The sequence below is a fragment of the Barbatula barbatula genome (genome assembly GCF_947034865.1).
Source record: "Barbatula barbatula genome assembly, chromosome: 17".
In the NCBI taxonomy this organism is placed as follows: domain Eukaryota; kingdom Metazoa; phylum Chordata; class Actinopteri; order Cypriniformes; family Nemacheilidae; genus Barbatula; species Barbatula barbatula.
In genome coordinates, this window is record NC_136780.1 from 19,367,248 (window position 1) to 19,383,365 (window position 16,118).

At 43.0% G+C, this 16,118-nt stretch overlaps 1 protein-coding gene across 4 annotated transcripts in view; it reads left to right on the forward strand.

Moving 5' to 3' along the window:
- Positions 1 to 15,187: 15,187 nt before the first annotated feature.
- The window catches only part of LOC306906856 (6-phosphofructo-2-kinase/fructose-2,6-bisphosphatase-like), a 52,761-nt gene continuing 51,830 nt past the window's right edge, over positions 15,188 to 16,118 (forward strand). For 3 of the 4 annotated variants that reach the window (XM_079478543.1, XM_079478546.1, XM_079478545.1), the window contains exon 1: positions 15,308 to 15,437. In XM_079478543.1, the coding sequence (XP_079334669.1) occupies positions 15,347 to 15,437 (91 nt within the window). In that variant the 5' untranslated portion in view covers positions 15,308 to 15,346. Of the gene's footprint in view, positions 15,438 to 16,118 lie in introns of all 4 variants that reach the window. The other variant, XM_079478544.1, reaches the window with a different exon arrangement.

Below are 16,118 nucleotides of genomic sequence, written 5' to 3' on the forward strand. Positions count from 1 at the left end.
AACACTTCATAAACATAGATAGACACATCAAGAAGCTAGATTAGAAAATTTCCATTACATTCCCCCCTTTTATCATATATGATAACCAAAATCTTTATACTTTGACCATGTAAGATGAGCAACGCCCTTTCTCTTACAGGTTTCATTCTTCTATCTAAACAGTTCTTAAAATCCCACTAGAATTGGTAACACCACCTGCTTCAGCCTTCGTCACTTTCCATATTCTTACTCTCATTTGTGGAATTGCTCCCGTTCCCTCATAACTAAAATTTTTCTGAGTTAGAGCTAGTCTAAAACTTTCTCTTTTTCCTTTTTATTTGGCCGTCCCAGGGGACATAATGGCCCACATTTTCAAATTTTGTTGCCTTATCCACCACATCACCTGAGGTACACGTACCTCTACACAAATACATATTTGTTCCCCAGTACCTAGCAGAATTAGGGTTACACTGTCCCTCCCTATACCATTTTATCCAACTTGAAATATAGTGTTGCACAGAAACTAAATTCTATAATCTCTAATTTCTCGGGGTTCGATGCGTCCCCGACTCGAACAGTTGATTCCCTTTGTCAGCACGACCATTGCGAAGAGCCATTGTGGATGCAATTTTGATGGCCTACGGTTGGAGTTGCCACTCCTTGGACACCTTTTTGCAGTGGGAGGCATGTCTTTCCTACGACTTCCTGGAAGCTGTGTAATGATTTGTCAGCTCCATTTGCTACTGCTCCTTTGACCTGCACAAATATTTTGAGAGCAAAAACACATTGCCTTGTAACATCCCCCCTTTTGACGCGTGGTCTAGGCCATGCGTCAAAATCGCAAAAGCAGGGAAAAAATGTTCTGGCAAACGGGTGAGGCCATTTGGGCCCCCCCAAACATTGTCTGTGTATTTACATGAGCACTCCTTCCAGAGTGCACGCTCAGCTGGTTCTGCAAAATGTTTGCATCTCTGCAAAAGAAAGAGTTTTGTTAGTGATTTCTGGAAAAAAAATCTGTCTGTCTCTGATGTTGCTTGCTTTGCTGCAAGGTCGGTCAGCTCGTCGGCTTCCTGTAGAAATTGTTTCTGATAAAAAAGTGTGTGTGCCACAGTCACACACAACAATGGCTGATGGGAGAAGAATGGCAGATAGCATATCAGCAACCTGTGTGTGATTAAGAATGTTTTTACCATCAGCTTTTACAAAGTTTCTGTGTTTCCACAGTGTGCCAAAATCATGAGTTACACCAAATGCATTTCTACTACCTGTGTGAATGTCTACATTTTTATTCTTTGCTAATTTGCATGCGTGTGTGAGTGCAATGAGCTCTGCTGTCTGAGCAGAGAAATGGTCCCTAGAAATGATATCAATTGCTTCTTTGCTTTTGGACTTGCGATGTCTGTAATTGCAGACACGCTTTGCGGACAGCTTTCTGCCGCGGTCAGTAATTTCGTGACCCAAAAATGAACAAATCGTTTTGCCAGCTGGACTTTGGAGACATTTACTTTGTGTTCTTTTCTCTTATCTTTTCAAACTGGAAACAAAGGCCTGCGCACCGATAAATTTGGGCATGGCACAACTATGCCTTTATTTTTTAATCTTTTTAAACTAATTAAATATTGGCCTTATGCCATTTAGGGCTTCTGTTTTGAGGCTTTCTGTTTTGAGGGGGTATTGCTGTTTGCGTGGATGAAAATTACCCTTGGGCGTTATCAGAACAGGCTCATAGTTCCTAATCAACCCAACATAATATTTTCCTGTTACCCAAAGTTGTACGGGCACCTTCCCAAAATTTCTTCATTAATCTTTTTGTGTGTGAAAACACTTCAAGTCCCCTTGTTGCTGACAGACAGGCATGATTCTCACGATGGGCGTGCAACAAATTTGAATATTGCACGTCATCCCTTTTAACCCATTCTATGGCGTGCGCATATTTGTCAGCAAAACACCCACAGCTCCCCACACCATTGTAATCAACGTCATGAGGCTCTGTGAGGCAATACTTTCTACATCATACTTACGTAATTCAATATTACATCGTACAGCTGTACGAGCGCTGCACTCGGGTCGTGTTGGTATCATGCTCAATCTGTCATCATACACATTATGACTCTGCCCAGCAAATGAATCGGGCAGCAGTCAGACATGAGAAACCTGTGTTGAAATTTGACACTCCCCAACTCACATTGCACCCTTTTGACATAAATTATTTTACATTAGAGCCACTAGCATTTAGGGAAAACACAGCTAGTTTAGACTCTGGCAAATTTAAACACTTCTTGTGAATCACAGTAGGCTATTTGTTGCCCCTGAATCTATCAAAAATTCAAGCGGTTTGTTGCACACAAGCATTGTGCATTTTAGCAAAGTTCAGAAAGCTGTTTCATTCATCATGGAATGTGAGCTAAGCAGATCTTCATTGCATACAGTAGGAAAAAGCATTTCTTCATTGCATATGCTAAGGGAAATCATACTCACCACCCTCGGAATGATGCCTCACCTCCTCACTTCCATCTACCTTTTCTCTTGACCTCCGCGATCTCCGAGGCTCAGTACAATCTTTGTGCCAGTGCCCCGTTCTTCCACAATTGAAACACTTCTCTCCATACATGCCAGAGGGTTTAAACCCTCCTCTCCCTTTTCCACGCCACTGACCTCTTCTCCTCCCGTTTCCTCTTCCTCCATGCTCTACTCCGATATTCATTAGAGCCATGTGGAGTTCTTTATCTTGGGTGTTTTTCTTCTGAAACTGTTTCTTGTCTGTTTGTCTTTCGGCGTGTACAGCATGACGGACGATCTCACTCATTCTCGCACGATCTGGCTCGATGCACGATTTTTCCACTTCTCGTCTCAGCTCTTCTCTGAGGTTCCGCAGAAAAGCGGATCTGAGATGTCCTTCGAACGGACCAATGTCTGGTCCGTCTGCATCAGGTTGAAGTCCAGAATGTTCTTTATATTACTTCTTCCACAGGCTATTTACACTGTAGCTTTCTCAGGTCAGATGGTTTCAGTTTGACTTTCAACAGTCTCTATAATTCTTTCATTAAGGGTGAGAATTCTTTGCAAAATGTCAAAAGTTCTTTATACGTCGGTGCTGGTTGCGCTCTTTCCTGCTTTTGACACACCACGGGCTGTGGCATGTGTGGCACTGGTGCTGGTGGAGACACTGGTGGGGGCACTGGAGCTGCCTCGATCGGGTTCAGATGTCGGTGAGGAGGGACACAATCATCCTCCGGTTGGTGTTTGTAACAAGTCATAGATGGGGGTAAAGAAGACAGAGGGGTTATATCATTATATTCAGGCAAAACAGGGTACAATGGAGCATGCGGCGGTGGGGGTGTATGACACGGCGGTGGAAGTTCTTCCAAAGCCTTTTCTTTAAAAACATGGTCACGTCTATTTGCTTCCTTTTCCCATAATTCTAAACATTTACACGCTTCATCATATTTTTCCCTTACTTTTTTGGACATTTTAAATATGTCTTTTTTCCCCATGTGTTCTCTTATTTTCTCTAATTTTGTGGTACTAAATGTACCGTTTTCTGGAAAGTTAGCTTTTTCTATTAAATAGGGTACACCTTGTAAACTTCCCGTTCCCCACCTTTTCCTCATTTCTCTGTATGTTGGTTTATCCATATTCATATGGGATCTTCCTTGTCCCATTTTTCACGATTCAGAGTAGTCCCCCTCTACAGACTGTTTAGAAATGTTCTTTCTATTTCAGAGTAGTCCCTGCTCTACAGACTTTTTAGAATTTATTTTATTTCAGATTAATCCCTGCTCTACAGACTGTTTAGAAATCTATTAATTCAGAGTAGTCCCTGCTCTACAGATTTGTTTTGAAATTTACTATTTCAGAGAAGTCCCTGCTCTACAGACTTTTTAGAAATCTATCTGACTCACCACTTTTCCTTTTTGTGCCTTGCACTGAGTTCTTTTGGGATCACGTCAGCTTGGGGTCCGGAGTAGAGTTCTCTCGTCCCTGTATGGGGTTAGAGCTGGATTTGCTATGTCCAGGATGATCGGTTAACTCTAGTCCGTTCTCCGTCAGCCTTGTGATCCCATACCTCGTCGCCAAATTGTTGTGGAATTTTCTTATTCCTTAATCAAGGTGAGTCAATTTTGACAAACGCAACACACAGAGACATCAGGTACTTTGCAAAGTATTTTATTGTCGTTTAATCTGCATCATAAGCAATGAGCATGGTGCAGAGCAAAGGCGCTCTTTCCTCCTACACCCAGAGTATATATATGATTACGTGAAACCCCCTCCCTTTGCCCCCTAGCCAGAATCCCGAGCTGGTTTACGAGAACTGATGCCCGTTATTCCAAACAGAACATCTTGGCCTCTGCTCGAGGGCAAAGGCAGAGTGGTATGACGTGTATAGAGAAAAACATGATAACAATTAAAAGAAAACATAGATAAACACTTCGTAAACATATAGACAGACACATCAAGAAGCTAGATTAGAAAATTTCCATTACAGCCTCTTTTTCATTTTTACATTTAATCATTTAGCAGACGCTTTTATCGAAAGCGAATTACAGATGAGGAAGCAATTATAACAACATAGGCAACAGAATACATAAGTGCATCAAAAACTAGTCCATTTAAGCTTAGCACAATATACCAAGCTAAGAATATTGAGGTTAGTAAGGTTTTTTTGAATAAGAAGGAAAGGTAAAAGAATTAGGATAAATCAATCAGCGAAGTGTTGACGGAAGAAATGCGTTTTTAGGCGTTTTTTTAAAGATGACAACAGAGTCTGCTGATCTTGTAGCAGCTGGTAGATCATTCCACCAATGTGGAACAGATCCAGAGAAGGTACGGGAGAGTGACTTTTCTCCTTTTTGGGATGGTAACACTAGTCGTTGTTCCTTTGCAGACCGCAGTGATTTGGCAGGAACATAGATCTGCATCAGCGAGTGGAGATACCATGCTGCGGACCCGGTTCGTCCGGTTGAAATGACAAGTATAGTTGTGTGTCATCGGCATAGCAGTGATAGGAGAAGCCATGCTTCTGAATGACAGAGCCGAGGGATGTCATGTAAATGGAGAAGAGTAGCGGTCCAAGCACTGAGCCCTGCGGGACCCCATGTTGAGCTGTTGGGACACAGAGACCTCATCTCTCCAAGATACTCTGAATGACCTACCTGAGAGATAGGACTCGAACCATTGCAACGCCATTCCAGAGACACCCATAGCACTGAGAGATTTTCCTATTTGTAGTTCAGATGAGTGGCACCCGGTGGGGTCTTCTGCGGTTGTAGCCCATCCGCCTCAAGGTTGTGCATGTCATTGCTGCATACCTCGGTTGTAACGAGTGGATATTTCAGTCAAAGTTGCTCTTCTATCAGCTTGAATTAGTCGGTCCATTGTCTTCTGACCTCTAGCATCAACAAGGCATTTTCGCCCACAGGACTGCCTCATACTGGATGTTTTTCCCTTTTCACACCATTCTTTTTTAAACCCTAGAAATGGTTGTGCGTCGCTGTAAAAAAAATCCCAGTAACTGAGCAGATTGTGAAATACTCAGACCGGCCGGTCTGGCACCAACAACCATGCCACGCTCAAAATTGCTTTAATCAACTTTTCTGACATTCAGTTTGGAGTTCAGGAGATTGTCTTGATCAGGACCACACCCCTAAATGCATTGAAGCAACTGCCATGTGATTGGTTGATTAGATAATTGCATTAATGAGAAATTGAACAGGTGTTCCTAATAATCCTTTAGGTGAGTGTATATGGTTTGTGGATGCGTTGCTCATTCAAAAACTGTAACTTTATATTCAATTATATGACTTGACAACCACAATTTTCACTTAGTACACATAATTAGACATACATATGTTAGCAAGAACACACAGAAGGCTCAATTATGCCCTTAAAGTGTTTGTCCACCAACTTAATACACGTGGCCCATTCTTATAAACTGCACCTGGTTACTTCCTGTATGACTTTGTGAACAATTTGGTAAAACTGCAGTTTATAGGAATGGGGGTTCACGCATGGAGTTGGTGGACACAAGTTTTCATTCACAAACTATGACTTTATAATAATTGATATTCTTCAACAACCATGTTATTTACTTTGTACACTTTATTAGACATACATATGTTAGCAACAACTCACCGAAGGCAGAATTATGACCTAAAAGGGGTTGTCCACCAACTTAATAGACGTGGCCCCTTGTTATAAACTTAGCTCTCCTTTTAGCTCCACAGCACTTTGAAGTCTACGTTGGATGTAGTTGCTCCCTAGTTGTAGTCTACACAGTCCACTACCCACTGTTCTTCCTATCTCGTATGCATAATTCTAATCAAGTTGTAATCAAGTCTCTCATTTGTGCAAGAACATAACCTGGAAATCTGTCCCAAAAAAGGATCAGACAATGTGATAGCCAATGCTTTATCCTGAACTCATTCTCCCAACATTTCGTTAATTGCTTATGGAAAATATCTTTGTGTTCAGAATATTTTGCAACTAACAGTGGTAGTTTGTAATTTATAGGTGTATATTGGATATTCATTAGGCCTACTTTTATTTTGAAAGAGAAATGTTGGTGTAATATTGTCAGTTGTTGTTCTTTTGTCCCTCTCACTATCCTCCCATAGGTATCTGATCTGATTGTTACACTCTACACTGTCCCAGGCAAAGAGTGGATTTGCAGTTTTTATTGGACTATGCTCTTATGTGGGCAAACGTGTCAAACACTGAGTTACCATTTACTGTTGTTGTCTTCTGTGTTAGATTACTGGTGCTATAGCTATTGTGCTAGCAACGTGTGTGAGTAGACTTGTTACATTTTTATTGTTAACGTAACCTTTCCTTTGCTTAAGAACTTGTTTTGGTTCATTACTGAAGCAGTAGGGAGGTGGGTGCCATTTTACTTTTTTTTGTTCATAGTTGTGACTCCTTTGTTTTCTCATGTTTATGGATTAGAGAGGAAGACAGGAAAGTTCTATGTGGTTTATTTATACTTTCTTTCCCTTGATTAGGTTATTTATATTCCCCTCGCGCCACATTAAGCTTAATTTATTTATTTGTTTATTTGCCTTAACCCTCTCCTGAACTCTATATGCTTACTTATGTATGTTCAAAGCTCTTTTGTTGATTTTTGACTGTTCAAACAATACATTTATAACCAACACCTAAACAAAGTCACTAAGTAGCCCGGCTTTTCCGCAAGATGGGAAAAGATCAGATTTCCACAATGGAGGTCGCTTGCGTCTCCTGTGGAGGGGCGGTTGATTCCATGGAAATACCAGCCATATAAACTGCACAAGGAATTTTATAGAAAGGTCCGTGGGGACCTTGAGAGACTGAACAGTCAACAGAACACCACAAACCTCAAATAAGTAAATACATGGGAGAACCAACCTGAACTGACCTAATGAAACCTCAGGGACCCATTTATAAAAACGGACTAGTCTACATTAACACACAAGGGGAAGACAAACTTATTTAAATATAATGAAAATCAATAATAACAGGGCCAGTTCAGTGATAAGAATAAAATAAATGCATATGTTCTGCTGGAGACAGGATAAAATGGCAGACGGCATGGTGTGGTTGGGAGTGCGTACATGGCTTTCTAGCGCGACACTCGCAAGAGGCTCTTCACGAAGTTTGGCATTTTTCTCTTTGTTCAAGTTAGTTTTTTTGTGTTGGATATTGAGACAAATGCGGTGGCAATTTCCAGTCGCTCCCTCGTTTACTGCCGGTCTGTGAGGACGATGATCGTTCCGTAGCAAATTCTGCATGTCAGATGTGACGGGTAGGTGACTAATAAATCCTGTATCAATTCTTGGTGATTCTCCTCGATCCATGAGGTTCCCCATAATGGGTGAAGCGTGTTCTGCAGCTTCTGCTTGGTGACATGGTAGCTCTAGAATTAAAGAACTTTAACGGTAATGAATGTTTGTTTTTATTATAGATATATACAATTATTATTGCCTTTCTTATTGATTCTCCACAATCCATGAGGTTTCCCATAACGGGTGAAGAATGTTGTTCTGCAGCTGCTGCTTGGTGACATGGTAGCTCTTGAATGGAAGAACTGTAAAGGTAATGATTGTTTGTTTTTATTATAGCTATATATAATTATGATTGGAATGAGTGTTTTGTGTTACAGTGCTAGGTTTTAACAGTGTCATCGGAGTTTGTTTTGTTGACCACTGTTTTTTCCAGTACTTCAATTTTGTTTTCCAGTATTTGAACTCTGTTGATTACGTTCTGTAGTATTTGTTTGGGTCATTGTTATACTTTCTTTTGTTTCCTTTGTTTCGTTCTTTTGGCTGTAGCTGCCATTTCCAGGTTAATAGTCCCCTTGGCCATTAGAGGGTGGTGTATTGCAGTCAAGACACAAAGTGGATTTATTGGTGATGATGATATTACGTGTGTGCTGTGATTTGATTTCTTGGTTTGTACTAATAATGGCCAAGGGTGGTTGTTTTGTATCTGCCTAGAACCTAGCCGGTTCGACACTGTGGGGTGGCTACAGCCTATCTGTTAATTATTTCAGATTTTCTGTTACATGTCTGTTTGCTGCCTGAGACAGGTGTTTATCCTGCTGCTTTGTTTAAAATTTGAAGCTGTGTACCAACACACAGTCTGAAGTGTTCATTCCATTGACAACTTGAGCGGGCTTATTGCCTTGATTGGTAATTAGGGTGAATGTGGACTTTTTCACACATAGTTTAAGTTAAGGAAACAAAGCAAGAAAACATGAAATTAGCATAAGAAATCCAGTACAAATATTATATTGCCCCCACAGTCAATCTGCTGATTGGTAGCGGCAGGCGCAACCACGAACGTCAACTGCAAATCGGAAGTCGCTAATCAGCAGTCCGCAACAGCTCCGACCAACGGTAACCCAAAGTACCCCAACGGTAACCTAAACTCCAAGAAATCACTATTAATATCAGTGTACAATACAACATAAACTAGATTGTGTGCACTCCAACCAGCTAATGATGTACTGCCACTCCAAATAAATATGTAAATGATGAATAAAGTGTCTGAGTCTTATTACCGAAAAATTATGATAGAAATGCAGAAATCATTAAGTGGGGAACCCGAAATACTAATATACTGTATACCAAACCAGTTGTGTGCGTAACATTACCACTCACTGATGTGTGCCTGCATCGCGGGCCATCACATACTCCCTCCCTTTACAAATGTCACTGGCACAGCGGGAGAGGTAGTGTGTAACGTCTCGCAGAGTTTGATGGTTGCCCAGATGAAAAATAGAAGACAGTACAACCGGACTGTTAGTTTCACGGATCGTTTATATTATGGTTTCATTAGTTAAACCCACTCTTCACACACATGTTAATGGGTGAGTATTAACAGGGGAATACACTACGAAACGCGTTACAAATCAAATAAACGGAAACATATCAACATAAATCAAGTCAGCAGTAGAGCGGTCATCTCTGCCCGTTGCGCGAACACTCTCTCCGCGCATGCGCTCCCAAGAACAGCACGCATATATTAACATACGTCTTAAAGGGACATCAACATCCAACATTATGAATACTTAAACACTAGGTGGCCGTTACAAGTGCGCCGTCAGATTCTCTTTGGGACATGTTGGATGGAGAAGCGATAAGGCTGCATGGCCAGGTACCAACGGTTTATTCTGCTGTTGGTGTCTTTCATTGTTTGGAGCCACTTCAAGGCCTTGTGGTCAGTCTCCAGGAAAAATTCCCTTCCTAAGAGATAATATTTCAGAGAATCCACAGCCCATTTTATCACCAAACATTCCTTCTCCACGATGGAATAACAGAGTTCTCTGGGGAAGAGCTTGCGGCTTAGGAAAGCAATGGGTCGCCGAACATCAGGAGCACACTGCAATAATACAGCTCCCGGGCCTCTATCAGAAGCGTCTGTCTGGAGAATGAAAGGTTAAAATCAGGATTATGCAATAAAGAATCCCTGCTCAAGGGAAAAAAAGTTAAAATGGGGAAAAGCCAGTCGGTGTTTGGAGCAATTCTCTATTGGCGAACAGGATTTAGGGGAGCCATTGGTCTTTACCGGAGTCACAAACAAACTTGCGCAGCATCTGTTTGAGGGTCTGGTTGAATATTTCGGTGAGGAGTTATTCTCAGACCTTTGATGCCAAGCAATGTGTACACCTGTTTCAGAAGGGAAGACATAAAGTTAGTCCCTTGATCAGTCAAAATTTCACAAGGTAATCCAACCCTGGAAAAAGTTGCACAAGACAGGTTGCCACATACTTTGCTTTGATGGACCTCAAGGGAAACACTTCTGGATACCTGGTTGCATAGTCAGTTACAACAATCACAAATCTGTTACCTGAGCGACTTTTCTCAACAGGCCCGACAACATCCATCCCCAGCCTCTCAAACGGAGTGCCTATGATTGGAGAGGAACCCGACACAGGCCATGTGCAAAAACTTTTTGACACACTGGACATTCCTTAAATATTGGGCTACCTCAGCCTTCACGCCTGGCCAATGAAAGTGTCTTCTAATCCTCGCGAGAATTTTAGATTTCCCCAGGTGACCGGCCCAGGGAATCGAATGGCCCAGACTAAGGATAGTGTGGTGGACACTCTGTGGAACCACTAGCTGTGTCACTGACCCAAACTGATGGTAAAAGGATTCCTTGTTGAAGGACGAATCTTTCCCTGGCAAAGTCACAGTCCGCATAATATTCTGCATCCTCTTGCTCTGCCCTTTCCCGGCAAGGGACAAGACTGGCATCCTCCTGTTGCAACTGAGCAATGTTAGTCGGCAGCCTAAATTCTGGGGTACACTCAGAGAAGGAGTCAACTGGCATTCTAGAAGCATTATATTTAATTTTAATTCTTTTTTGTCGACAGGAATTCCCGTGCTTTGCTGATTCCGCAGTTTTCACCTCATTGTCAAAGAAGGGTAGGGCCCTAAGCAACTGTCCCCCTTCCTCTTGACTTGCTTTTGATCGTGTAATGACCATATTACACGAGGGCACTGGCTGTAACAAGTCCCAGAAGAAACCAATAACCCCACTCTCACCAGCGACGGCACCATTGTCTTCCCATCTCCACAGGCCCGCAACCTTGGCGTGATTTTTGACTCCACCCTCTCCCTTCAGCCTCACATCCGCCAAGTCGTTAAAACCTCCTTCTTTCACCTCCGCAACATCGCCAAAATCAGACCCTCTTTCACACTCCCAGCTGCCGAAAGACTCATTCATGCCTTTATCTCCTCCCGACTGGATTATTGCAACTCACTTCTCCTCGGCATCAGCTCCACCCACCTCAACCGACTCCAACTGGTCCAGAATTCAGCCGCCCGACTCATCACCCGCTCCAAATCTTGGCATCACATCACTCCAGTTCTTAAACAACTGCACTGGCTTCCCATTTCCCACCGGATCACCTACAAAATCCTGGTCCTCACCTACAAAGCCCTTCACCATCTGGCCCCCACATATCTCACCGACCTCCTCTCCTTGTACCAACCCTCACGGTCCCTCAGATCCACCTCAGCTGGTCTACTCTCCATTCAAAAGTCCAAACTCTGCAGTTTTGGGGACAGAGCATTCTCTAGGGCAGCTCCCAGGCTCTGGAACTCCCTCCCCCCCGACATACGCACTTCTGAGACACTTGCCATCTTCCAGTCCCGCCTTAAGACCCATCTCTTTACCTCTGCCTACCCATAGCCCCTTGTCCCTTGTTTTTTTTTTTTTTTTGTAAAGCGACTTTGAGTTCTTGAAAAGCGCTATATAAGTTCAATTTATTATTATTATTATTATTAGAACACTGGCAGGTCATGACCCAACACCACCGGAAATGGTAAGTTGTTCGCCACGTCTAATAGATAAGTTTGTTCTTTCACCTTGAGGTACACCTCTGCCGTAGGCAGTCCCCTCATTCTGGGACGTCGGGCCTGTCACATCTCGGGTGGCACCATGAAATTTGTTGCTGCAACCTGTTCGATGACAAATTTGAGCGTTACAGTACTGTTTGAACCACCAGTATCTGGTCTACCGGCAGGTTTGCTCGCCTCTCCTTCTCTTTTAAGGGCGGAGAGTGGTACAGTATATGTGCCCATAGTTAATGTTGGTACTGTAGATGTAGTGCTGTACGCTAGCACTGTCATTGGCACAGTGAATAAGGTTGATGTGAATAGTTTGTCCCAGAGGTTAAAGAAGTTAAGACTGTCATGACCAAGGTCAATACACATGTTGTGCAGGTCTCCCCACCGTACAGGAACAGATAACAATGTTCGATTTATTTTTGTTATCAGAAGAAGAACAAGGTAAGGTCAGGGCATTACTGGAGAAGTATTTGCCTGTGTTCTCTATGAACGATGGGGATTTGGGATGTACTAATCGGATATATCCCATGAGATCCCCTTGTTGGATGACATCCCTGTTAGAGCAGCGGTTCCGGCGTATCCCTCCTTCCGAGTATGAGGTGGTAAAGGCGCATATTTATCAACTGTTGGAAACTCAGGTAATTAGAGAGAGCTGTAGTCCTTATGCTTCGCCTATTGTCTGAGGATGGTAGTCTGCGCATGTGTGTGGACTACCATCGCTTAAATTCAAAACGTATTGAGGAGACTTTGGACTCGCTGGCTGGGGCCCCTGTTGGTTTTCTACCATGGACCTGGCCAGTGGGTACAATCAGGTACCTGTATCTGAGGGTGACAAATTTGAAACTGCTTTTTGCAACCCGTTTGGCCTATTTGAGTGGAACAGGATGCCATTTGGGTTGTGCAATGCCCCAAGCACCTTCCAACGATTGATGGAGCGATTGTTTGGTGAGCAGTAGTGTCAGTCCCTCCTCTTATACCTTGATGAAATTATTGTCTTTTCCTCCTAGGTGGATCAACATCTTAATAGGAAGGAGGTTGTCCTGAGCTGCTTGCAGACTGAAGGGTTGAAGGCCAAACTATCCAAGTACACTTCTTTCAAAAAGGAAATGCATATTTGGGGCATGTCATCTCTTCAGAAGGAGTGTCTATGGACCCTGGTAAGGTGGAGGCAGTTAAACAAAGGCCTTGTCCCACCAGTGTTGCAGAATTGTGCTCCTTTTTGGGATTCGCTAGCTACTACCGATGGTTTGTGGAGGGGTTTGCCAAGTTGGCAGAGGTAGATGCCAGTCATTAAGGCCTAGGGGCAGTCCTTTCACAGGAGCAAGAAGGCAAGGCGCTCCATATAGCTTATGGCAGTCGCAGTCTTAGGCCCCCCGGGCGCAATACATCTAACTACAGCTCCATGAAACTGGAGTTCTTGGCACTCAAGTGGGCCATGACTGAAAAGTTTAGAGAGTACTTGCTGGGCCAGAAATCCATGGTGTTTACTGACAACAAGTCCCTTAGCTACCTGACTTCTGCAAAATTGGGTGCCACGGAGCAGCGCTAGGCTAACCAATTGGCGTCATTTGATTTCGAGATCAAGTATAGGTCAGGGAGAAGCAGCCGCAATACTGACATCTTGTCGCGTCAAAACTTTTCGGGTATGGGAGAAGTGCCTCAGTTGAGTTCAAGTATGGACCTTTATGGTGGCATTGCAGCAAGCTTCACCAACAGCATGGGCACCAGGGGGTAGAGCGTATATTCCAGCTAGTGCGCAGGCTCTTGTAGTGGAGTGGTTTTGTAAATTTGACATGCCAGGGCGCATCCACTCCGACCAAGGTCGGAATTTTGAATCCGTCCTTATTCAACAGCTTTGTTCTCTGTAGGAAGTCGAGAAGTCACGTACCACCCCTTACCAACCGGCCGGAAACGGCCAGTGTGAGCGTTTTAACAGAACATTGCATGATCTGTTGCGCACTTGGCCGCCCTCCAAAAAGGGTGATTGGCCACTTTGCCTTCCACAGGTACTCTTTTTGAATAACACTACCACTCATCAGGCAACCGGGGAATCTCCATTTTCTGGGAAAAGTAAAGCATGTGCATCGATATTTGCTGAAAGCTCAGATCTGTCAGGATCTGCCGATTGGGTTGTCTGATAGTCCGGATGGCTGAATCTGTGTCACCCCTGGAAGAGGGGTGTGATGAGGATTTGTTTGTCTTGGTGCCAGAGACACCACAAGTTAGAGGTAGGTCGAGGCTACAGGACATTGTTCCTTTTCCCCCCTCAGACATCGGGTGACCCTCAAATTGGTGAGACCTGCAGGGTAACAGAGGGAACAGTGGTTGAGGTGGGTTTACTTCCGGAGGCAGTGCCTTATAATTCACTGAAGGTAGGTGAGGGAATGGCGAGAAGGACTGGGAAAAGAACTGCAGGTCAACACTCTAATAGGCATCTATTAGAACCATCTCCCTTGAGCAGTGGGTACTGGTTCAGTGTCCAGTGTAGCGTGTAGTGCAGTTGGTACCTTGTTTCAGCCTTGGAACTGAGAGTTCCTAGATGGGATTTTGTGTGGTTCACCAACTGGTGGTGGAATGTAACAGCGTTAGCCTATCAGCAAGTAGTATCTTCCAAATATAGGCTGATTGGCTGTTACCTGGTATGCGTCACATTCGATTTCCCCGTTGTTTTGCTCGTGTTGACTGTGGTTGTAGGTAAGCGTGCTATGTTTTAATGGGTGATAAATTCTTGGAATTGTTCTTATGCATAATTTTAAATCGTTTTTATTAATCAGTACATATTTGGTGCTGGTGCCCTTCGTACTACTTAGTGGGTTTGACGACTGTTCACCTCACAGGTATGTTTATTGGTGAGAGCTCATAATATAGTTCTGAATTGGCTGTGTGGGTTTAACATTGTTTTCGTGTATCTTATAGGCGTGATTCCCTGTCTCCCGTTGTGTTATTGGTGGCCATGACTGACCAATTCGTGTCTATTAAGCGTGCTATCTAGCGTGATATCCTGATGGTAAGTGTTTAAACGTAACTATGACTGGGAGATGGTATAGTATTATGATTGATAACATCTCCGTTTATGTTTGTTATAAGATTCTCCTTCTCGTTTTATGCCGTGATTGTTTGCTGCTGTCTTTGCGCTGTTAAAGTGCTGCAGTTTATACAGTCGTGCTGACGCGATCATCACCGTAAATAAAGGGGACTGCTCGTTTGGTTCTTATCGTGGCATTATATTTTCCCGCTTCACATTTCTGGCTTGTGTGGGAGGACTATTTAGCTCCTTCCGCTTGTAGGGGAGCTAGCTGCCCTCTGGTGCCACATGAACACATTCAACCAATCAGTAGTGTGCTATATTGTGTTATCACCCTGAATTCACATCTGTGGGAATATTTCAGATGCTTGACTTCAGTATTCACAGTTGAATCTTCTGCACACACACACACGCACACACTTTCAGATAGCGAGTATTGAGTAATATCTGGTGTGCCTCCTCCAGTGCACACATACTGTACCTGCGTTATACAGCACACACACAGCTCAACATGCATCACTCTAAAATGGAGCTTACTCAGAATCCTCTGGTGAAGATCTGGGTGCCATGGATGAACAGCAGATTGACACGCAGGAGAGGCTGTAAGAGCTCACATCTCTCTCTCTTTCTTCTGCTTGCAGTTACTCTACAATTTATGTTGTATTCGTTTTTGTGTACATACGCAAATCTTTCTTGTAAACCCTTCATGAACATTTTGATAACATTGCTCAAAATTCTTACCTAAATTCTGTATGAATATTTTTAATGAAGTACTGAAATGGGCTTAATCCGATTCTGGGATGAAAATAATTTGTGTGTTTTATTGTTTGATGTGTGTGAGGTGGTTTTGTCCTCAGGGCTGTTCACCTCAATAGAGTCCAGTGTCCTGTCCTTTACACACACACACACACACACACACACACACACACACACACACACACACACACACAAACAACGTGTTGTTTTAACAAACTCACTTTAACCATTTCTATACATCACTATCTCCAAAAACTTTAACACTGCAAACGACATTCAAAGTAAAAAGAGATTGATCTATATATAGCAGCGGAAAAATTAGAGACCATTCCATTCATTTCAAATAAGTATTTCGAGATGTACTGTGTCCATTTCAGTCTAGTGTTTGGTTAATTTGAACAAAATCAAACCTCAGGAGGGACAAAATTCATCCAACAGCAATGTAAAAGACTGACAGCATGTATGTAAAAGGTTTTTACATAAAAACTATTTGTAGAAATATGACTGTTGTGTTGCTTAATTTGAGG